At 36.8% G+C, this 24,151-nt stretch overlaps 1 protein-coding gene across 6 annotated transcripts in view; it reads left to right on the top strand.

Annotated features, from left to right (window-relative positions):
- The first annotated feature begins 143 nt into the window (after positions 1–143).
- Positions 144–24,151, top strand: part of SYTL5 (synaptotagmin like 5) — a 130,871-nt gene continuing 106,863 nt past the window's right edge. For 4 of the 6 annotated variants that reach the window (XM_066249762.1, XM_066249761.1, XM_066249764.1 and 1 more), the window contains exons 1-3: positions 144–229; positions 10,979–11,019; positions 21,019–21,488. In XM_066249762.1, the coding sequence (XP_066105859.1) occupies positions 21,370–21,488 (119 nt within the window). In that variant the 5' untranslated portion in view covers positions 144–229; positions 10,979–11,019; positions 21,019–21,369. The remainder of the gene's footprint in view (positions 230–10,978; positions 11,020–21,018; positions 21,489–24,151) is intronic. The other 2 variants (XM_066249760.1, XM_066249763.1) reach the window with 2 other exon arrangements.

Raw genomic sequence — 24,151 nt, 5'->3', positions numbered from 1 at the left:
TGAAAATGGAGATACTACCTGCTTCGTGGAATAGCTGTTCACCACAGATAAACATTAGTCTGTGCTACTGGGTGTGTTCAATGTGTAAATAGACTATGGGAACACAAGCGACTGGTTTTTCAAGTTCTCATTCCTAGCACTCCATGAGAGTCAAGTAGTTCAGCATTCTACAGTTTGAGTGTCTGAAAGAAAAGTGAGCTTCTACAAATATTCTAATCAACAGATTGAGGTAAGAATAGGGGTCCTCACTTTCTTGATTTTTGTATTTTTCTGTGTTTTGGGAGTGGGATTAGCTTGTTGAGAAATAACTCCTTCAACCATTTGATATGGGATTTTACAATGAAAGGAGAAAGAAAGGAATATAGACAGAAGGACATTTTGCCCATTGGGCTTCTATGGAAGTTTGGTGGCTTGAGGAAGGAAGTGTATCTTCTTGTTATTAGTACTTAATTTAATCTACAAATTGAAACATTGTACTAAACAATGATTGTCTTCAGGAACAAATATGTATCCTAGTGATATAAAGAAGTCAAGTTCACAGCACAAGTACTGTATCACTTTGCCAAAATCCTCTCACACCTCTTTGTATAGATGGCAATCTTTTTGCTCTGAATTTCTTTCATTTGTTAAAAAACTCAGATGTTTTATTTAGCATTATTGAATTGTCTGTTTTTTGCATTCAGTCCTATTATTGATATGGTTAAAGTGTGGATATATATTTAGTAGAAGGATTGCTAAAGTCTGAAAACCCTGGAATAATTTCAAGATAAATGTGTTTTTAAAACCACGAGGATGTAAGATACTGACTATAAATATGAACATACACTAGAAAGATGTATTAGATTTTTAAAAGTTGTCTTTACTATAGATTGTTTTGATTAACAATGCTGTCTTCCTCATTTAACTGAAAAATACATTTGCAACATAATATATTAAAATATATATTAAGAGAAAAGGAGAGTTATTTATTTAAAGCATTCAAAATTGTAAATAGAAAGTACTGCTTAACATTATAATGCATTTAAAATGCTACTTAAATTTTAGCTTCCTTAAAATGTCTTTTAAGCACAGGAACTGGGTGTTTAATTTGTTATTTTATAAGTTGTTTGTATGTTGTTAGACAACAGTTTAACACAAGACTGTTACAATTTATACCCCGTGACTTAAGTGTATGAAAACATCTAATTGGACTCTAGTGAAATTCTTAAATAGATACACACATACACACACACACACACACATTTATGTATGGGCAACTAATATCTAAGAAACAGGTAAGGAAAAAGGTGAGAAAATGTCAAATCATGTTTATTCTATGAATTTAGAATTTTCTAATATTCTCTGCCAACCTAAGCTTGGGAATTAGTTGTGTTGTCATTCAATTCATTCAGGTTTAGTAAAGTCTTCTAATAGGTTTAGGGAATTAAATAATAAAATAATTATTTCTACCTCTTTGTGTCCTGGAGGCACATTCAGTATTTTTGTTGAAACTGCTTTATTATTATTTAGTATGTTAAGGAAAGGAAAAGAAATGCAACATTAATATGTAAAATGAGCAGTTTGTTTTACCTAAGCTCTATTATACAAGGACATATGTTATGACTATTTTGCCAGCATGTATAAACACTTAGCTGATCATCTCTAATACTTTTTAGTTGGAATTTACTTGTAACTATGATTTTGTACATCCCATATGTTGCTTGTGTATGTACTGTTGCTTTTACACATTCACCTACACACATACATTCATACATTTTGTATGATTTTAGAGATCTCTTTAACTTCCGTGCAGCTTGGTTCCATTTATGGCTCTGTCTTTCTGTGGGTAGTATCACCATTGCCTTTGACCTCTCTTTCTTTATTACGCTTTCTCCACATCTTTCATCATGCCTAGCTCAATGGATTTCTGACTGTACTGAAGATAGCAGTAATAAATCAGGTGGTCCCATTGCTTTCATCACTTGCGTAGTTGGCAATTGTAGTAGCTACCTTAAGTTTTGGAAGATCATCTGGAAGTAGGGCAGAGTTCTTAGAGGTAAAAGTCTGATAAATAGATATTATACTAGGACAGGAAATTCACTTTATCTGGTTTCTTACTATTTTCAGCAAAAGCACATTTCTAAGTGGTATTGTAGTTAACAAAACTTTCCCCTACTACTTATTACTTACTTTCTCCCTTTTAAAGGCCACTTTCTTTAAATTCCCCTATGACAAGAAATCTACCTACATCACTTTATTGACACTGTAATTCCAAGGATCACATGCACTGCTATTAGGAATTTTCATTATATTCATTAATTTATTTATCTACTCAATAAATTATTTATATGTTACCTCTAAGTGAATGCCTCCCAGATATCAGTTTTTAGATATTTCCATCTGCTATATATTTTTTCATTTGAATGTTCAATTGTCACACAATATTTATCATGGTTGTAGTCAAACTCATAGTTTTTTATGTCAAATCACTTCTTCTTTCACCCATGTTTCTGCTGATGGCATTGATGATCTCCTGATTTCTCACATTTGTAACCTTGAAACCAATTTTGCTTCTAACTTTCCCTTTGATTAAAGACTTAAACCACTGCTAAATCCTTTTATTTCCTTCATGAAAATATGTTTTGCATCTATCCTTTCCCATGTATCTTCTCTATTATTTTTCTTTTATTCTCTGTTTCTTTTTTCTTTCTTTCTTTTTTTTTCTTAAGTGAGAGGCAGGGAGGCAAAAAGACTCCTGCATGTGCCCCGACTGGGATCCACCTGGCAACCCCTGTCTGAGGCTAATGCTATGCCCATCTGGGGCCGCTGCTCCATTGCTCAGAAACTGAGCTATTTTAGCACCTGAGGCAAGTCCATGGAGCCATCCTCAGTGCACTGGACCAACTTGATTGAACCATTCGAGCCATGGCTGTGGGAGGGAGAGAAAGAGAGAGAGAGAGAGAGAGAAAGAGAGAGAGAGATAGGAGGGGGAGAGTTGGAGAAGCAGACATTCACTTCTTCTGTGTGTCTTGATGTGGAATTGGACCTAGGACTTCCACATGCAAGACCAATGCTCTACAACTGAACCAACTGGACAGGGCCTATTCTCTGTTTTCTCATCTTCTCCTCCCTCATTCTGAGAGCTACCTGGAATTCAAGGTCTTGGTCAGATCCCACCTCCATCAGAAAGTCCATACTTTAAGAATATCTTCTGTTTCTAAACCTTGGGAACAGAATTATGAGAGTGGTAGAAAGAGCCCAGACTTTAGTAGCCACAGACCCATGTTAGTTTCCATTTTTGTTTTTGCTAATGTTTTAAAAGTTTAGTTTCAATATTTGGAGTTGCCATATTGTTTTCTGTTTTAACTTCTTGTTTATGTAACTATTCCCTTACTTTAGCTTTTTTATAAGTATAATCAGCTGCAAAATAATTAATTGACTTTTACTTCATTTTCTTCTTCACTGAATAAAAATATTGAGTCAGACTTAGCTTCACTAAATCCCTTAATAACCTTATTCATTTCCAAGCAGGAATAGTACCATTTGTTAAGAGTTTATTAAAGTTTAATTAAGCAGATATCAGTCCTTCTCACAGTTGACTTATCCAGGCTAATTTGATTTAATCTTTCTAACCAAATGCCAAGAAATACTCTGTTTCTACTTTAAGAACATACCCAGTTTATGTGAGGGTCTGTGGTTCATGTAAATAGATCAAAAGTGGCATTTTTATTTTGATATTGGGCAGTCAGAAAATATTTCCAAGAAAGTTTCAGAACTTGGAGGGGAATTGAAAAAAACTGAATAAAATCAACTAAACTATATTTCACTTTAAAGCAAATAAAATATTCAAAACCATACAATTTAATTATTAAAATTGTTTAACATTGATAGTATATTCTAAGAAGAGAAATGGTAGATTTTACCAGAAGATATAGTTGAGATGAGTGGACGGTAGAAGTGTGTGTTTGTAAAGAAACTATACTTGGAACAAAGCCATCAAATAATGACGTTCCAGAGTTCAAAAAGAGACTTTAAATCTAAGCATACTTATATCTGGATTATAAAAATGAAAGTTCAACAACAGCCTACTTGGTAAACACAGACTAAAAAAGATCATATCAAACATTTATTTAATTCAAGTATCAGAGTATAGAAAAATTCATTAATATATCTTCCCAGAAGCTATATATAGACAGCAATAGTTTTTAGTCCCCTAGAATGGAATTACATTAAAATAAGTATATGATTAACATTTTAAAAATTATTTTATTTTTTTAGAGAGACAGACAGACAAGAAGAGAGAGAGATAAGAAGCATCAACTCATAGTTGCTGGCACCTTAGTTTTTCATTGATTGCTTTCTCATATGTGCCTTGATCAGTGGGTTCCAGCTGAGCCACTGGCACCTTGCCCAAGCTAGAAACCTTAGGCTCAAGCCAGCGACCTTGGGCTTCAGACCAGCAACCATAGGATCATGACAATGATCTCACACTCAAGCTGGTGACCTTGCACTCAAGGTGGTGAGCGTGTGCTCAAGACAGTGACCTCAAGATTTTTTTTTTTAATCTTTCTGAAGCTGGAAACAGGGAGAGACAGTCAGACAGACTCCCGCATGCGCCCGACCGGGATCCACCCGGCACGCCCACCAGGGGGCGACGCTCTGCCCACCAGGGGGCGATGCTCTGGCCCTCTGGGGCGTCGCTCTGCCGCGACCAGAGCCACTCCAGCGCCTGGGGCAGAGGCCAAGGCGCCATCCCCAGCGCCCGGGCCATCTTTGCTCCAATGGAGCCTTGCTGTGGGAGGGGAAGAGAGAGACAGAGAGGAAGGAGAGGGGGAGGGGTGGAGAAGCAGATGGGCGCTTCTCCTGTGTGCCCTGGCCGGGAATCGAACCCAGGACCCCTGCACGCCAGGCCAGCGCTCTACCACTGAGCCAACCAGCCAGGGCCTCAAGATTTTTTTTGTATTTTTCCAAAGCTGGAAACGGGAGGCAGTCAGACAGACTCCCACATGCGCCCGACCGGGATCCACCCAGCATACCCACCAGGGAGCGATGCTCTGCCCATCCAGGGCATTTCTCTGCTGCAACCAGAGCCATTCTAGTGCCTGAGGCAGAGGCCATTGAGCCATCCTCAGCACCCGGGCCAACTTTGCTGCAATGGAGCCTTGGCTGCGGGAGGGGAAGAGAGAGACAGAGAGGAAGGAGAGGGTGAGAGGTGGAAAAGTAGATGGGCGCTTCTCCTGTGTGCCCTGGCTGGGAATCAAACCCGGGACTCCTGCACTCCAGGCCGACGCTCTACCACTGAGCCAACCAGCCAGGGGCAACGTCAAGATTTTGAGCCTAGGACATCAATATCCTAGATTGATGCTCTATCTACTGCACCACCTCCAATCAGGCTGAAATTAATTTTATTTAAATCAAGTGGTATGGTATCAAAGATGTGTTTTCAAATAAAAGTACTAGGGGCCAAATGAGAAATAAACATTTTTGAAACTTTCAACAAATAATGAATGGTAAGTAAAGATGTCTGTATCTACAAACAAATGTATCATTAAGTTGCATATTTTGACTAAATTAGTTATGTAGTAAAACACATTTTGTGACAAATTATCATTGTCTTCTAATTGAGATGCCAGCCCAGGGAAAATAGCTGCAAGAAAATCCAATCAGTAACATGGGAAATAGCAAAAATAACAAAAGATTGGGATGTCCTATTTGCATTAGCCATGTTCAAGAAGGAAGAATTTAACCTGCTTCAAACCAATCACAACTGTCATCTAATTTTGTTAGCTATTACTGAGTTTGTGCTCCAAACACAGGAAGGTAATTTCTAAATCATTTATGTACAACATACTAAATAGCTATTGATTTTCTCTCAAGTGAATTCCTGTTTGACTTGCTCATTATTCTTGTGAGTAACAGGTATATGTTCTGCTTTATACTTAAGCACGACAGAATATAACTAAATATTAGCACCACTCAGATCTACAGAATATGTTTCTGAACAGTGAAGATAAAATCTAGTGATAATATTTGATTGATTTTAAAAATTAGGAAAACTCTTGAACCTGGGTAAGCAAACATGAAATGTAGATCTATAACATATATATATATGCATATATACATACAACTACATGTATATAGTAACTAACTCAAAAGACTGATATGAAGATCGAATGAGTTAATATTTGTAAACCGAGACCTTAGAACAGGCCTGGTGTTTATATATAATTACTGGGTGAATGTTTGCTATCGTTAATGTCATGAGTCATAAGGAAAAATATTTAAAGCAAGTATAATAATGGAACAGGAAATATACAATCCAATATAAAATATAATATACCATGGATAATAAGAACAGGTAAGATTAATTATGACTTGAATGACATGCATTATATAATGATTTCTCTTTGGCTTTAAATTTGATGTCTGAGGAACTTCATCACATGGAAAAAGAGTGTGTGCGAGGAACTATGCTAGGCATTTTGCACTAGCAGTTCCCTATGATCTTCCTAGAAATCCCATAAAGTGGGTATTATTATCTTCACCTTACATTAGAAGAAACTGAAGTCTAAGTGACAGTTAGTGACAAAGCACACAGTTAAGTGACAAAGCTGGGATTTAAACTTAGAGCTTCCTGACTCCAAAACCTGGACCACAATTCTCTACTTGAACTGTCCATTGAAAACACATGAGAAATTTTAAAAATAAAATGCTTAATGCCTCTCCCCCAAATTCAGAAATCGTTATTTAAAAAGAAAAAGAAATACAGCTTTATTGAAATAGAGTACACATACCACACAGTCCACCATTTGGATTGTACAATTCTGTGGGGGTTCTGTTTGTTTTTGTTTTGTTTTGTGTTGTTTTAGTGTGTTCACAGGTTAAACACTATCACAACCATCTAATTTTAGAACATTTTTGCTCTGGTATAGGCAAACTGAGTCATTGGGTTCTTAAGTTCAGGGCTACAGATCCTATAGAATTCTTGAATGGACTTCAAATGGGTTGTGGACATTTTCCAGGGCTATAGCTTTCATTGCCATCTCTAAAGTGATAGAAATGTGTCCCAGATAGTATTTTAAAAACTCTAGACCAGTGCAAGAGTGCATACTAATCACTGGGAGTTCTTTTTAAAATTTAGATTCAAATTTAGTAGGTCTGGGATGGGGTTAGAGCTATTCCTGTCAGTTTGATTATAGAAACACTACATTGGGCCTCAACTATGAGAAACATTATCTGCTCTATATTCCCATTCTTCTTGCTTGTATATCTGTGTTACAAAAATATAATACTCAATTATTATATTTTGCATTTTGTAAATAAAATATTTGTGGACATTTGTTTTATCTCTTGTTATACAAGTATTCACAAAATAGTCATAATATTGCCTTTTAACCCAAAGAGCCTAAAATATTTACTAGCTGGCCCTTAAAAGAAAAAGTTTGCTAACCCTTAGTGTAGCTGATGGTATAAGGCCACCTTTGAGGAACATAAGTGCTGCTCATCTTACTCTCCACAGTTCTTTGCTGTATTTGGCAGCCATGGCTTTACCAATCAGACTTATAGGAGTCCTACCTGGATGAGGTGCAACAAGGATGGCTGTATTTATAGATAATTGTTCTTCTAGAAGAGAGGTCATTGCAGGCAGGTTAGAATCAATTTTAGTTTTAGTTTAAAAATCGATCTTCCTCAGTTTGCACAGAGGGTGTCCACAAAGAATTTAGTGTCTTCTCTGCTCGTTCATGCCAATAAGACTTTAGAAGTCATTTGCAAGCAATGTAGTGAGTTTGATTAATTGGGGTTGGATGGCAGTTAGATGAAGTTCTTGGTAGAATATTGCATCTTCTTACATCAACCTTCAAGCTGTCTTACCCTACATTTCATATGTCTGAAGACATTTCTGCTTATTTTTCAACACTTTGACTCCTTTGTAAAGGACTACTTTGAACTTCTTTGAGCTCATTTTCACTTTTGTGAAACAGATAACAGTAGACTCATGCTAGAACATGCATGACCCTTCAGGATTCTCCAAGCTTCAAGTGGTCTCCTGCAGCATAAATTCTATTGTAGAGCTTCCTCTCAAATATCCATCTTGATATATTCTTCCCTTTGGTATTTATTGGTCAATGGCAGCTTTAGATTTCCTAACAAATGGCTGATTTTCAGTCTATCTATATCTATCATCTATCTATCTATCTTCTATTTATATATCTTTTTTATATACAAGTTGTTGTCCATTCTTAATGCACACCTCAAAAAATTTTTATTACTACAAGGCCCATAACTGTGGTCAGTTGTTGGCATAGGGGAACAAGTACATTATATGATCAATAATTGCACAGTTTTACTTATGAGTATTAGAAACCTAGGATGTTAGGTCAAAGAAAATGTAATATAACACTGGATTGGTGAATTTGCCAGATATTTTTTTCTGGTACTTTGTACTGCTGGAGGTATTTATAACAGTATATTTGATTAGCTGATATTTAAACTTCATGGTGGGGCCCTGGCCAGTTGGCTCAGTGGTAGAGCATCAGCCTGGCATGCAGAAGTCCCGGGTTCGATTCCTGGCCAGGGCACACAGGAGAAGGACCCATCTGCTTCTCCACTCCTCCCCCTCTCCTTCCTCTCTGTCTCTCTCTTCCCCTCCCGCAGCCGAGGCTCCATTGGAGCAAAGATGGCCCGGGCACTGGGGATGGCTCCTTGGCCTCTGCCCCAGGCACTAGAGTGGCTCTGGTCACGGCAGAGCGACGCCCCGGAGGGGCAGAGCATCGCCCCCTGGTGGGCAGAGCATCGCCCCCTGGTGGGCGTGCCGGGTGGAACCCAGTCGGGCGCATGCGGGAGTCTGTCTGACTGTCTCTCCCCGTTTCCAGCTTCAGAGAAATACAAAAAAATAAAAATAAAATAAAATAAAATAAACTTCATGGTGGGCTAGAGCAACTCTGAGTGATATACCTTTCTCCCAAAGTATTAGACCTAAGTGCTTCTTCTGCTTTAATGACTACCCTTTGTCACTCTCTTTTAGCAGCTCATTTATTCCTTTGTCTCTTCTCAAGTATTGTTATTCTTCAAGGTCTATTTTGGGCCCTCTTCTCTTTCTTATTACGTGATCTCACTTGCATGTCTTTAGCTACCACATATGCACCAATGATTTCTAGTTAAATGCCTCTAGTATGGACTTCTCTGATAAACTCTAGTTCCATATTCCAAACACCCTATTGGACATATCTTTTTTTTTTTTTAGAGAGAAATATTTCTTTTTTTTATTTTTTATTTTTATTTATTCATTTTTAGAGAGGAGAGAGAGAGACAGAGAGCGAGAGAGGAGAGAGAGACAGGGGGGAGGAGCTGGAAGCATCAACTCCCATATGTGCCTTGACCAGGCAAGCCCAGGGTTTCGAACCGGCGACCTCAGCGTTTCCAGGTCGACGCTTTATCCACTGCGCCATCACAGGTCAGGCTGGACATATCTTTGAGATACTTGCATGATAAGCACCTGGACTTCAACATGTCCAAATTTCAATTAATTATATATTTTCTCCCAACTATTTTTCTTTTGTATTTCTTTTTATCATTGTTAACAGTGTTACCATCAACATTCCTTGGCTTTTCCCCAGCCTTATTGAATCAGAATCTCTGGAGATGGACCCTCAGGAACCTAGTTTTGAACAAGCCCTGTAGTATATGTACAATAGAACCTTTGCAGTTTCTCATGCTATAAACCTCAGAATCACTTTCTGTTCTATTCCTTACCACTCACATCTAGTTGGTAACTGGATCTTATTGAGATCATTCTCAAATATCTATAAAATAACCCTTATTTTCTTGCCCATAATGCAGCTTTTGTTCCTGATCTCTCCTTGACTCTTTTTCAAGAGCTTCTTCATAGTCAACATAACCCCTACCCTCTCTCTCATGTAATCATTGAGTGCTGATGTCCTTTATAGCACAAATCTAAAACAGAAAGCTGACTGTACTATTCTTTGGCTTAAAAGCATTCTACAATGTGATATCATGGGAGCACTTTTTAGACTGTTTCAGGGCCTGGAACTCTTTCTTCAAGTAAAATCCTTCCAGGAAATCCAACTTACAGAACAGATAAAAGCAGAACTTCTTTGTGAAACAGGAGTCAGTGCCAAAGGCTTGGCTACTCAACTTCCCTCCATGTGTTTCCAAAGAAATAATTTTCAAAAGCATAGTTTTTAAAACATTGGTTAAGATCCAGATGATTTATCTGGATACTAAATTCATTACTGGCTAGTACCTGCTTTTTCTCAGTTCTCCACCATTAACTTGGACCCCAGCCATGGGGTTATTCACTATTCCCGGCACTAGTCATGTGTTTTTGTGACTTTTTATATTTAATGTCTTCATACCTTAGAATGACCACTCTCCTCTTCCCAATTTTTCTTTTCTTTGTGTTCTCAAAGCCAAGTTGGCATTAATAAGACTGTGTTTTTTTATGTTATCTACCTCCAGTAGAAGATAGACTAGCTCCTTGAGAACAAAGCTCATACTTTCTTCCTCTATGTATTACCCTAGTTTCAGTACAGCTTCTGACATATGGTTTTATACATGTTTATTGCATAATGTTTATATGCTTTATAATTCAATCTATCCATTCTTTGGTTGTATTATTTTTTTCCACACTGAACTTGCCTTAGTGAATTAAACATTACTTTATACATAGCTTTATTAACCTAAAGGCTATGTGACTCTACTACTGATTTATTTTTCTATTCAGTAGCCATAGGTGTTAATTAATAGACATATGCATTGTCTACTATGAAGATGAGCTAATATTAGAATGTATTTTCAACAGCAGTGAAATTTGCTGTATTTTTCTTTACTGGTTTTATAAGTAGAATATGTTTTCATTGTGGAAATATGGACCTAAAAACAATTGTAAAAAATTAATATACTGCCATAATATAACTACCCAGAGACAGATTTAATATTTTGACTCATTTTCTCCCATTCTTTCTTCTAAAATGTTTAGGTATGTATGTATTTCCTTTAACACAATTGGAACCATACAATGTAAGTAGTCTTATGTTCTGCTTTTTTTTCACTTATTTTTATATTATGAACCTTCTACCATATCATATATAAGTGAATCTTAGTATTATAAAAATCTTATTAATAACCCTAGACATATAGATGTTCATTAGAGCATCATCCCAAAGACAGAGGTTGCTGGTTAGGGCACATACAGAAGCAGATTGATGTTTCTGTCTGTCTTTCCCTTTCTCTCTCTAAAATCAATAAAATAAACATTTTTTAAAATCTTATTAATAAAAACTGTGAAGTTTCTAAGCAATTGCTAAGAAGTTTGTAAATTCTTAACAGAAAGAAAGTCTAGAAAACCAGAGAGAGAGGGACCTTTAAGAAGTTTGTGAATCAAAAAGAATGGAGGTATCTTTTTTTTTTTTTTTGTATTTTTCTGAAGTTGGAAATGGGGAGGCAGTCAGACAGACTCCCGCATGCACCCAACCGGATCCACCTGGCACGCCCACCAGGGGGCGATGCTCTGCCCATCTGGGGCATCGCTCTGTTGCAACCAGAGCCATTCTAGCGCCTGAGGCAGAGGCCACAGAGCCATCCTCAGTGCCCGGGCCAATTTTGCTCCAATGGAGCCTTGGCTGCGGGAGGGGAAGAGAGAGACAGAGAGAAAGGAGAGGGGGAGGAGTGGATAAGCAGATGGGCGCTTCTCCTGTGTGCCCTGGCCGGGAATCGAACCTGGGACTCCTGTACGCCAGGCCGACGCTCTACCACTGAGCCAACCGGCCAGGGCCTGGAGGTATCTTTTTAACTTACCTCTCTTAATGACGTAATGCTTAACTTTAGTGTAAGAACAGAAAAGATGGAGAATTCTAAGAGTTTTGAGTATCTGTTATGAACCAGATATTGTGCTAGACACTTTATATACAGTAATTCTTTTTTATAGCCAAAACAAACCAAGAAAATAGACAATATTCTCATTTTAAAGATGATAAACAGAGGCAAAAACTTAAAGCACCTTGTCCATGTTATTCTTTCAAAAGTAAAATTTTAATTCCATTCATTTCTAAAGCCCCACATGGTTTTCAACAGCAAATCTTAGAAGATACACTGCCTTTGATTCTGAGGGCTTCATATTATTAGTGCTTACCCTGTAGACTGCAAACCTTTGGGTAGCTACAGTTACAGTTTATGAACCCCTGAAATCACCTCCTTTTGTTTATTATAACATAGGCATATTTTTTCAAGGTGGAGAGTCCATAGTCTTTATTGATCATTTAAAGTATCCCTCAAAAAAGTTTATGAATCTCTACTGCTAATAATGGGGCATTCACACATCTTGCAGAACCACTTTGAGGAACCTTCAGTTTTACCTGCATTGAGAACATCATCTTTTCTTTTTTTATTGCCCTTTCTTGAGTTCCTGGAACCCATAAAGCCAGTTTTCTCCCAATACCCACCAATAATCTTGATACTGTTTGTTTATAAAAGAGTCTCAAATAATTTCCATGCTTGCTAACTATGCTACCATTTTATGGATTTATGTTTTTCTGTAAAATAATGATTATTATTGTATTTTTTATTATTTAACACTGATTTTTTCAAATCCTTACTTTTCTTCATATAAGTAAAAGTGCCTGCACTTTTACTGACCCAGTAACAATTAATAGAGAATCATGATACACATGCAATTTTTCCATTCCTATCAAGAACTTGAATAATATATGACCCTTGACCTGTAAACTTCCTGGTAAACCACAGTCTTATACATGTTATCTATTAGTACATGACAAATGGTAAATTGAAGAAGGCCACAAAGTCTTCACTACTCCCAGTCCATTAGAATCTATAATAGTTCACTTCTTTCTATCTGAAATGACTTTAGTGATCTTCTTTAAAAAAAAAAATGAAAAAGAAAACAACAACAAAAAAACATGGCAGAAATAATGTTCTGGGGCTCCCAAGGGTAAGTCTTAAGATATCTTGAAGCTTCTTCTACATTTGTTCTGGAGGAAGACAGTTATCATGTAAAAAGTCTGGCAACAATGAGACTGACCACCATGAGGAAGAAGCCACATATCAGTGTTGTGGTCAACAGCCCCAGCTGACATGAACTTCCAGACATGTGAGAGTGTTATCCTTAATATCCCACCTAGTCAGAGGCGGATTAAAGTTGGTTGAGGCCCCAGGTACAGAAGAAAATATTGGGCCCTTTAAAAAAAAAGAGAGAGAAACAGGGATAAAAATACATGTTAAGCATATTTTTAAATAAATAAGAAATATTATGTACTATTAATGTTAAAATTGCACATATGAAACCAAACTTGGTGTCATTAGAAAAGAGTGTAAAGTTGGGGTTTTGGGAGTCATTCAGAAGTCGGGGCCCAGGGCATGCACCCAGTGAACCAGCCTTTAAACTTGCCTCTGCACCTAGTCCAGCATTCAGATGAATTTATTACAATTACCATCTTGACTGCAGCCTCGTAAGAAACACGTCTTCCCACCTTCCCTATTACTGACAATGTTACCTGTACTATTCTAAGATGAAATTCTTGGCCCTGGCTGGTTGGCTCAGTGATAGAGCATCAGCCTGGCGTGCAAGAGTCCCGGGTTCGATTCCCGGCCAGGACACACAGGAGAAGCGCCCATTTGCTTCTCCACCCCTCCCCTTCTCCTTCCTCTCTGTCTCTTCCCCTCCCACAGCCAAGGCTCCATTGGAACAAAAGTTGGCCCGGGCACTGAGGATGGCTTTGTGGCCTCTGCCTCAGGTGCTAGAATGGCTCCGGTTGCAACAGAGCGACGCCCCAGATGGGCAGAGCATCGCCCCCTGGTGGGCATGCTGGGTGGATCCTGGTCGGGTGCATGCGGGAGTCTGACTGCCTCCCCGTTTCCAGCTTCAGAAAAATACAAAAAAAAAGATGAAATTCTTAAAATTATTCTTAAAGACATGTATATGTATGATTATATATGTCTAATGAACAGTATAGAAATAAACCTGCCTTCATTCCTTCTTTAACTCCTGACAATCTAGCTCTCATCCTTATAGGCAACATGACTAGTTAATTAGTATATATCATTCTGTGCCTTTTTCTATGCATTTAAATATATTTATTATATATACATTTATCAATTGTGTTACATTATATGTACATGCATAAAACATACACATCTCCCTATTTTCAACAACTTAACTTAGATGTTTCCATGTTGATACATATTCTTAAATATCTCATTTTAATATGACATCATGTTATTGATTTAACTTCAGCCTATTTCAAAATTTCTACCCTTGATAATTATTCTGCAACAAATATCTATACACTATCTTCACATATACACACAGGTATTCTTTCTGTAACATAGATTCTTAAATGTGGTTAAAAACATACATATCTTAATTTAACAAAACTTTCTTGAGTTATTATTGACATATAAAAAGCTGTACGTATTTAATGTATACATTTAATAAGTTTGGAGGTAAGTATACATGCATTATATCATGCCCTCAAACAATACTATACATCTAATCAGATCCAAAAGTTTCCTCCTCTTTCTTTTTTTTCCTTCTTTCTCTCTTTCTTTCTTTCTTTCTCTTTCTTTCTTTCTTTCTTTCTTTCTTTCTTTCCTTCTTCATCTTTCTTTATTTCTTTTAAGGACAGTAGAGTTTTAAATATATAGCACAGTATTATTAACTATGGACATCATGCTATACAGTAGATCTTTTCAAAAATATTTTGCAAACTTTGTATTAGCTTAGGAACAAATATTTCATCTAGCATACCTGAAATATTATATCTCATGGCCAGCTTTGAATGACTCAACTGATCCTTTAAAAAGGGTAGCAAGAACTATAAAGACTCTGAGATTTTACCCTACTTTCAAGCTAATAAGTAGACCAAATTTTTTCACAGTTTTATGTGTGGTGGTTAAAAACATGCTATTCTTGGGTCAGATACTATGGACAATATTTCTCACAGCACAGTAATACTCATGAACTTCATGTTTGCAATAGTTCCCCTTCCCCCCAAGTGCACAGGTGGAAATTATACATGTAGTGGATTTGTATAACAGCTGAGGAACCCTGGCTTAGGGAACCCAAAATTTTTTCAATGGGCTATAAGGACATCTTCCCTTTGCTCCAGAGAGAGACACTATATCTTTCAAAGCTGGTCACTAAACAAACATCCTCAGAAGGATTTTTCAGACAAAAGGTCAATTAGTGCCCCTCTGCTCACAAGACAAGTAGACACGAAAGGGACCCACAAAGAATTATCTCTCAACTATGGGTTAAACTTATTTCTACTTGTACCAATAGGGCATAAACATGGCCATTTCCATGCACTCTCACAAATACTGGATGATGTTTTTTTACATTTTCATAATCTAATGAGAAAGCAAAAAAATATTTTTCCTTGTAATTTGCATGTGTGTAATTGGTGAACTAAGTGAGCATTTTTTCATGCTTATATAAATTGCTTGTGAATTGCCAATGCTATGGATTGCTTGTTGTTTCTTCCCCTTATTTTATTAGTTTATTTTCTTATAATTTATAGGAGCTATTTATATTTTCTAAATATTAATCTTTTTTTCCTGCTTTACATGGAAAAATATTATTTTCTCAGCCTATCTCTTGTATTTTTTAATTTTTTGTACTGGTTTCTTTTGTATAGATATTTTGGATTTATGTATAATATATTCCATAAAATATTTTGGAAAGAAATATAGAATTTTGTAGGTCTTGGTAGTTAAAAGGCATTTAGGGAAACTACTAAATATAAGTGTATCTTTTAACTTTTCTTTCAAATATTTTTCTCTTGAATTTATTCAGGTTTTCTCCTAACTAGTTTACTTTAAAAGATGGTAAATTTTCTCTTTAAAATCACCAAAATACATGATGCCAAGATAAGTATCAATAATGTTAAATATCTTTTTCCAAACCAAGGATTCTGTGAAAACTCACAATAAACATTGGAATATTAAAGACTCTTAGTTCTGTAGAAGAAAAGGTATTTAGTTTGGTTTCATTCAAAATATCTAAAATTTTATTGGACTGAAAAACTTTAAAACATTTCATAGAATATCTTGTGGGATATTATTTATTGTTCCATGGGGTCACTGAGAGACAGTCATATTTAATAGTCAGAAGCAGGGTCCCTGAAACCGAGAGTGCTGTGAGTTACGAACAGGGTGACTTTGGACATGTTAATTAAGTTCTCTATGCCTCATTTTCTCATATTTATAATGAGGGTATTAGAATTTATTTTGTAAGGGAGTCATAAAGATCAGCTATGTCAATGTTGGCTGTTATGGAACATTCTGAGGATGGTACTCATGCAATACTATAAAGCTGATAGTATTGTAGTTGACTTTCCTATTATTGTTCTGAGAATCTATACCACTGTGAAATAAAAAAATCCAAATACTGTACTCCCATGTCATGTACCACACAGTGTTTCCCATATGAGAAAAACTGCTCTATTAAAAATTAATAATTGGTCTGACCAGGTGGTGGTGCAATGGATAGAGCATTGGACTGGATTGCAGAGGACTCAGGTTTGAAACCCCAAGGTCTCCAGCTAGAGTGTGGGCTCATCTGGCTTGAGTGCCAGGTCACTGACTTGAGTGTGGGGTCATAGACATGACCCCATGGTTGCTGGCTTGAGCCCAAAGGCTGCTGGTTTTAGGCCCAAGGATGCTGACTTGAGCCCAAGGTTGCTGGCTTGAACAAGGGGACACTTGCTTTGCTGTAGCCACCCCCCCCCCTTGGTCAAGGCACATTTGAGAAAACAATCAATGAACTACTAAGGTGCTGCAATGAAGAATTGATGCTTCTCATCTCTCTCCTTCCTGTCTGTCTGTCCCTATGTGTCCCTCTCTCTGTCTCTGTCACACCCAAAAAAGCAATGCATGAAGTTCATAGCATCTGCCTTTGAGTCTTTCAGCTTGGGGTTCATAGTGAAAAAGCAATTTATCTCTCTCCCCCAACACTTTTGTCTCTGGCAGTATTTACCTTTTGTCCATCATGTGGATTCTTGCCTGCTCATCTATTTGAAAGACAATCCCAACATAATTTTGCATATGCTGTTTAACTTGTATTATTTTTAATTAATTAGTTATTCATTTATTTATTTGTTTTAGTAAGGAGAGAGAGAGAGAGAGAGAGAGAGAGAAAGAGAGAGAGAGAGATTGAAAGAGAGAGAAGCAGGAAACATCAACTTCCATATGTGCCTTGACTGGGCAAGTCCAGGATTTTAAACCGGCAACCTTTAACTTGTACTCTAAGCACCCTGAACATCTCTCTAACTAAGCATGCGGAAAATTGACCTAACTGCTGTGTTGTCACATCATAACAGGAAAATAAGAAATTATTTTTTGTTATTAATTTTATCCTAAGAGCACTTCCAGAAATGTTCTATTTTTAAAGCTTCATTTCAAGTACCCCTTATTGAGATATTCAGATATTATTTATTCCTTGACTAAAGTATTAACCCTTATTATTTTAAGTGTCTATTACACAAAACAAAATGAACAAACAAAAAACTTTGCCTTGCCTGACTCGTGGTGGTGCGGTGGATAGAGCGTGGACCTGGAACGCTAAGGTCGCTGGTTCCCTGGCTTCAGCACAAGGTTGCTGGCTTGAGTGAGGGATCATCCACACAATCCCAAATGTCTCCAGCTTGAGCCTAAATGTCACTGGCATGAAAAGCCCAAAGGTTGCTGGCTTGAGAGAGGAGTCACTGGCTAGCATTGAGCTCGAGGTCTGATCCCTGGTCAAGGCACAGTACAAAAAGCGATCAATGCACAACTAAAGTGAAAGCAACTACAAGTTGCTGCTTTTCACACACTATCTCTCTCTTCCCCCCCCTCAAAAAACAAAGAAAGAAAGAAACAAATAAACAAAAACAAAACTGTGCCTCTTTGTGATGCTATGAGAATTTTTAATTATCACATCTTTTGTAATGCCCAGCAGAATTAGTGACCTATTCAAAGTTATTTTTGCTGAGAGGCAGCAGAATGACATAAAACCATCTTGTCTCAGTTCATTAAAGCTAACAGCTAGAGAGAGAAAAATCCACATATACAATATTTAAGGAGAGAGATCTTTTTATGTGAAAGTATTAAGGAATAAAGTAAAAGTGAATTTATTATTTTAATCTGACTATTGTTTAGTGGGTACATTTAACTAAAAGAATGGGAGTTTACATAAAATGTGCACATGATTATTTTTACTAATTTTTTTTACTTGATCAAAGTGTTAGTGGGTAAGGGATTCTCCAAGGTGTTTCTATGAACTAACTAAAAAGGGACATCAAAAAATGGTACACATTTAGTTAAACTCATCAGAACCCAGAACTGGTTCTCCAAAGGCTTGGAGATTTTATTTGGTTGGCATACAGAGAACAAATAAGAGGGTTTCATTGGCAGGACCAGGATATCCACTCCCTGAAGGGAGAACTTTATGGGCAATTTATAATCGAGGAGAAAGTGAAATTCAAGCAAGAGGAAATAGTTGTATGGTTTGAGTGAAAATTTGCCAGACTGACACCCCATCACCCAACATTGAACATATGTTACAGGAATAAACAGGTTATTTGCATTTTAAGGCCAGAGGGGCATTAGCAGCATCTAGCTCCTTGGATCTCCTTTATCTATGTTCAGGCTCACTGTGCCTTCTTCTCCAACCTGTATTTCTCTAGGAAGACTGTATTATTGTTAATCAGAGTCCATCTTACCAAATCATAATCACAATCCAGTCCTGCCTTATGGAGGAAGTATCTGGAATTTTTTAATAAAGCTTTGGCTACTTCTAATCTCCATGGCTGCACAACTCTGTGGCTGCACATTTACAATTCAGCTCTAATAGTCCTGGTAAAGATTAACAAAAATCCATTTAGGGCATATTTCATTAATTAAAGTCTCTAATTAAAGTATATGTTTCTCTTATATACTTATTTGGTTTCTATCTTCCCTGTTACCTTTTTTGCTCCTCCATGGTGTTACTACCTTCTTTTTATTCTCCTCACAGAGAAGACACTTGAATTTTTAGAGGCCAGTGTAGTTTACAGCACAAGGCAAGGATGACCAAAAGCTTCACGTCAAGCATGTTTGTGGCTCTTGAATAATTTCTAAATACAATTCCATAGAATAGTCAGGACATTCTAAATCTGACATTTTAAATACAAAATATGTCTTAAGTTATCCTGGCTTTGATGATAATATATTTATTTACTGAGTTACCAAGTGCTTTTCCCATTATAACATGAACACAAATGAGACATGCATAAGTGGAAAAAAAACACTTGTGTTCTGGTGACGGTGATGCAAAATGAAACCCTTAATCTTTCTGAAGAGCTCCTTTTGTTCTTCACCTTGATGCCTCCTGTTCATATTGACCTTAGGGCTTTTAATCTCTTCGTTTTCTTTTTAATTTTCCTCTTTTTTGTGACAGAGACAGAGAGAGGGACAGATAGGGACACATAGACAGGAAGAGAGAGTGATGAGAAGCATCAATTCTTCATTGTGGCACCTTAGTTGTTCATTGATTGTTTTCTCATATGTGCCTTGACTGGGGGTCTACAGCAGAGCAAGTGACCCCTTACTCAAGCCAGCAACCTTGGGCTCAAGCTAGTGAACCTTGCTCAAACCAGATGAGCCTGCACTCAATGGATCACGGGGTTTCAAACCTGGGCCCTCCACAGCCCAGTTGGACATTCTATCTACTGCGCCTGGTCAGGCTAGTTTATTCTTCTAGAATATTGGAGGTGGGTAAAAGGACTGGAGTAAATCTAGAATGTCTGTCCTCACCAGGGCAGTTTTCTCAAGAGAACTGGCTCATAGTTTATAGGAAACATATCAGTTCTGAGTACTTTCAGTTCTGGTTGGGGGCATATGTATAGAACAAACACATGAGAACTTTGGAAATTTAAGGAGGCTCTGGAAAAGATTTATCTTCCAGATCTCATGAGATTTTGAGGTCAGCCAAGCAGTTTTTGAGTAACTATCTAGTTATACTTGAGAACCTGGCTAGAACCAAGCAAACCAAGTATAGCTTGCATATAGATTGTAATTCAAAGAACTTGGGGGAAGCTCAGGGACAGTTCATGGGAATATGCCAAATAACAAAATCTGGTAAATCACTCTAATATTCATCCGTCTTCAGTGGATGTACAGAGAATCCAGGTACCAAGCTATTGAAAGAATGTGCTCAAGAGTTAAGATAAGGAACAGGGCCTGGTGAGCTTCTGATGTTTACAGGGGGCTAGTTTTAAACAACTATTTTGCAGTATGCACATAACTAAAATACTTTATAAGTAACTATGTATATCATGAGATATTAACACCCATCTTAAGAATAAAACATTACCTAATGCAGTTTTCAGTGTTTCTGGATTCTTCCTGAGTGGATCTGATTCCCATGCTGTACCTTTCTGAAGGATTCCTGTGTTCCTGTGTTCTCCCTGATCACATCTCTGAATTTCCTTTTATTTATTATACAAATGCATATGTTCCTAAATTAATGTTGTACTTATTTCCTTCATCTATATGCTATTCTGCATAAATTTTTCTATAACTTGAGTTTTTCATTCAATATTATGCTTGTGAGATATCTTCAGGTTAGTATTTATTAGCAGTGCTTTTGATGCTGTGGTATTAGTTGGAAGTAGGGAGGTAGAGAGAATGAGGAAACCATTTAAGGGACTTGTCTGTTGTAGAGTCCAGACTGTATATTTGGTGTTCCCAACTGGTGACTCAATTCATCCATGGGTATGTGCAAGGGTGGTAATGAGATTTGGCTAGTAACAAATCCTAATTATAACAAAAGGAACTGAATTTGCATAGAGAACATAAAATCAACTAAATAAAAATAATATTTCTTGGTAATAAACATAATATCGATATAGTAAATGCATGTTTATTAATTAAAATAGTTTTTTAAGTTAAGTGTATCACTGTTTCAAAAATTAAATACTCTTAAAAGCATTATGGGAAAAAATACCTAATTAATTTTTTCTCTCCTTTTTTTCTCCACCTTTTCAGTGTTTCTGGATTCTTCTCAAGTGATTCCAATTCTTGCTGAAAGATTGACATTGAGCATCATTAGTGAAACTTAGCTGCCACCTGATTATACATCACAGCAAAGGCTTTGGAGATCATTTTCAGTTAAAGCAATTATGAGTGTCTTGGAATGTATACTCAGTGGAGCCTGTTTTCTGTGTTACCTGGGAGAATACCTAAATAACATTGGCAATTCTTCAAAGACCTTATAAAAAACCATTTTATATCAAACAGCTGAGTAACTCTGGATTGTTCAGGGGAACCTTAAAATTGGGGATATCAATTCACCTAGAAGATTTGACCACTGCTACTCAGCGCTACTGCTGAAAGACCATGTCTAAGAACTCAGAGTTCCTCAACCTCTCATTTTTATTAGATCATGAAAAGGAAATGATCCTGGGAGTCTTAAAGAGAGATGAATATTTGAAAAAAGTGGAAGATAAGAGAATAAGGTAATATTATTTTATTCTTTCTGCCCTCCTTGACTGCTTCCTGTTTGTTTGAAGCAATTTAGATCAGAAATGGAGCAACTGCAACTACATTGAAGACAAATGTTGGTCAGTGATTTTATGGGTTCACAGTCATAGCTCAAATGTTAAAAAACATTTTTGGTACTTTGTTATTTAGCTAGAAAGAAGGATGGAATTGAGCTAATAATATAGTGTTGATGAGAATACCTATTTGTACCCAACTGGTAATAATGTCATTACTAGTAGCTAATGAGAAGGACTTTCCAGGTTTTAGTACCAGCTTAGTGATATATTAGTTGCATGACCTTGAGAAGTTACTCAATTTCTCCATGCTTTGGTTTCCTAATCAATTAAACAAGGATAATAACAGTATCCACCTTGTAGGATTGTTGCAAAGATTAAGGAAGATGATATGTGTGCAGCACCCAGTAATTAAGAATACACAGCTATTATTTATTTATAATGATTTTCTCAGATTAGTCTTAGTGGGAATCTGTCTCCACAATAGCTTGGAGAAGAAGAAGGGGATCAGGATAGTAAAAAGTACCTACTGTACCCCAGAAAACACCTAAATTTCTTCAAATATGTTTGTGTGAGAAAACATGAGTAAAGTGGGCACAATTGAGTTTTACATCAGTGTAGGCAGGATTGATACTTAGCTGGATCTCCAGATATGACCTCACCTATGTTTTAACCAGCATTCATTCTGATTGGCTGCATCATCTGTTCTGAATGGTCATATTGCCATTCTGATCAGTTGCTATAACCACTGTGATTAGTTGCTACCTGTACTGTCCTGATTGTTAAATATATTTGATTATTATATATCACCCCTGAATAGAGGAGCAGAAATAAACAGTTTCTTCCTCAGTCATTGCCTACTGTGCAACATGTAGCTTTTGTGTCTCGTATGTTTCCAAAAGCTGAAATCAGAAGTTTTATTTTACTTGAAGAAAAAACTTGTGGTATGGTTATCTTCATGTGTTGCAAAAATATTCAATTTACCTAAGGTGACTAGGTTCCTTAGATTTGGAAGTGCATTGAAATATTCTTGATTGATGGTTAGTTCATTGTTCAGAGCCCAGAATTTTAGTTTTCATTATTCTAAGATAGTCAACCAATCTTAAAGAAACAAAGACTTTCATTAGAATTGTTGCACTTTTTCTATGCTTAGAATTCAAGTGCAAACAAAATACAGCTAATGATTTTAAAGAAATCAGAAGTGATATTTTTGGCATCAGTATTCCAATCATGAAAAGTGACTAAATTTTCTAATGTGCTGCAAAAAGTTATTGTTTATGAGGGATGAGGTTATTCATGATGCTCACAGAATTAAAAAGCACTCACTTCAGGGAAAAAAAATAGTAACCAGATCCCAGGAAACAATGAAGTACAATAACTGTTTGGGCTATTAGCTTCTATCATTCTCAATACCTTCTAGTAATAAATTCCTTTACTCCCTCTTCCTTTTTATCCGTTTTTCTTCCTTTATCTTCTTCCCTTATACTCTGTAAAGAAATTTAGCCAAATTATGTAAAATACAAAAGAGCTATCAGGGATAAAGTTACTGATTTTTCTGGCTCTTTAAACTTTTTTGAAGATTTAAGTGTTTATCTTTTTTTTTTCTTCACTACATTAAACGTGTTATCTCATTTTGTTCTTAGCTAACAAGATATGAGTGCATGCCATATGATTCAGGGTCTGACACTCTTAACAACTTTGTGTACTGAGAAGCCACACCAAAGCTGGTGGCATGGTGTTTGGAGTGCACATTGTTGAGGCATACATCCACACTTGATTGAAATCTTAGTTGCACCATGAAATCTTCGCTTCACCTTAGACACATTTCTAACTTTGGAAGATCTCAACCTAAGAAAGAAAAATAAGTATACGGCTCATAGTATCTACTCCCCCCAAAATCTTATTAACAAAGTCTTACTCTACTTGGTCATTCTTACCTACAAACAAATACAGCTAAATGTGTACTTTGTGGTAATGGCCTATATACCTATATAAGAAATCTTCAACTTATAAGTTGACTATTCATTTCAGCAGTTCATTTGTAGGCTTTATTCTCACTAAAAAAATGTCATTTTCATTTGGCCACAATGCATGAAAACATGTTGGACTTAGGTTCTGTTAGGTTTTGTTCTTTGACTTGTGTCAGTGGTTAACTCAATCCATTGCTTTAGAGCATATATTTATCTTTTCTTCCTCCCTACCAAACTCTCAGTTTTGCTCAGCTCCAGCAGTGGCTTTTAAAAAAATAATTAATTCCTGACCAGGCAGTGGCACAGTGGATAGAGTGTCAGACTGGGACATCAAGGACCTGGGTTCAAAACCCTGAGGTCTCTGGCTTGAACACAGGCTCATAAACATGACCCCGTAGCTTCTGGCTTGAGGCCAAAGGTTGCTGGCTTGAAGCCCAAAGTTGCTGGCTTGAGCCCAGGGTTGCAGGATTGAGCAAAAGGTCACAGGCTCAGCTGGAGCCCCTTGGTCAAGGCACATATGAGAAAACAATCAATGACCAACTAAGGTGCCATAATGAAGAATTGATGTTTCTCATCTCTTTCCTTTCCTATCTGTCTGTCTCTCTTTCATTCACTAAAAAATAATAATAATAAAAATAAATTAATGATCCTTTG

This window comes from Saccopteryx bilineata, chromosome X (genome assembly GCF_036850765.1).
Source record: "Saccopteryx bilineata isolate mSacBil1 chromosome X, mSacBil1_pri_phased_curated, whole genome shotgun sequence".
In the NCBI taxonomy this organism is placed as follows: domain Eukaryota; kingdom Metazoa; phylum Chordata; class Mammalia; order Chiroptera; family Emballonuridae; genus Saccopteryx; species Saccopteryx bilineata.
This window is presented reverse-complemented; position numbering and strand designations above follow the sequence as displayed.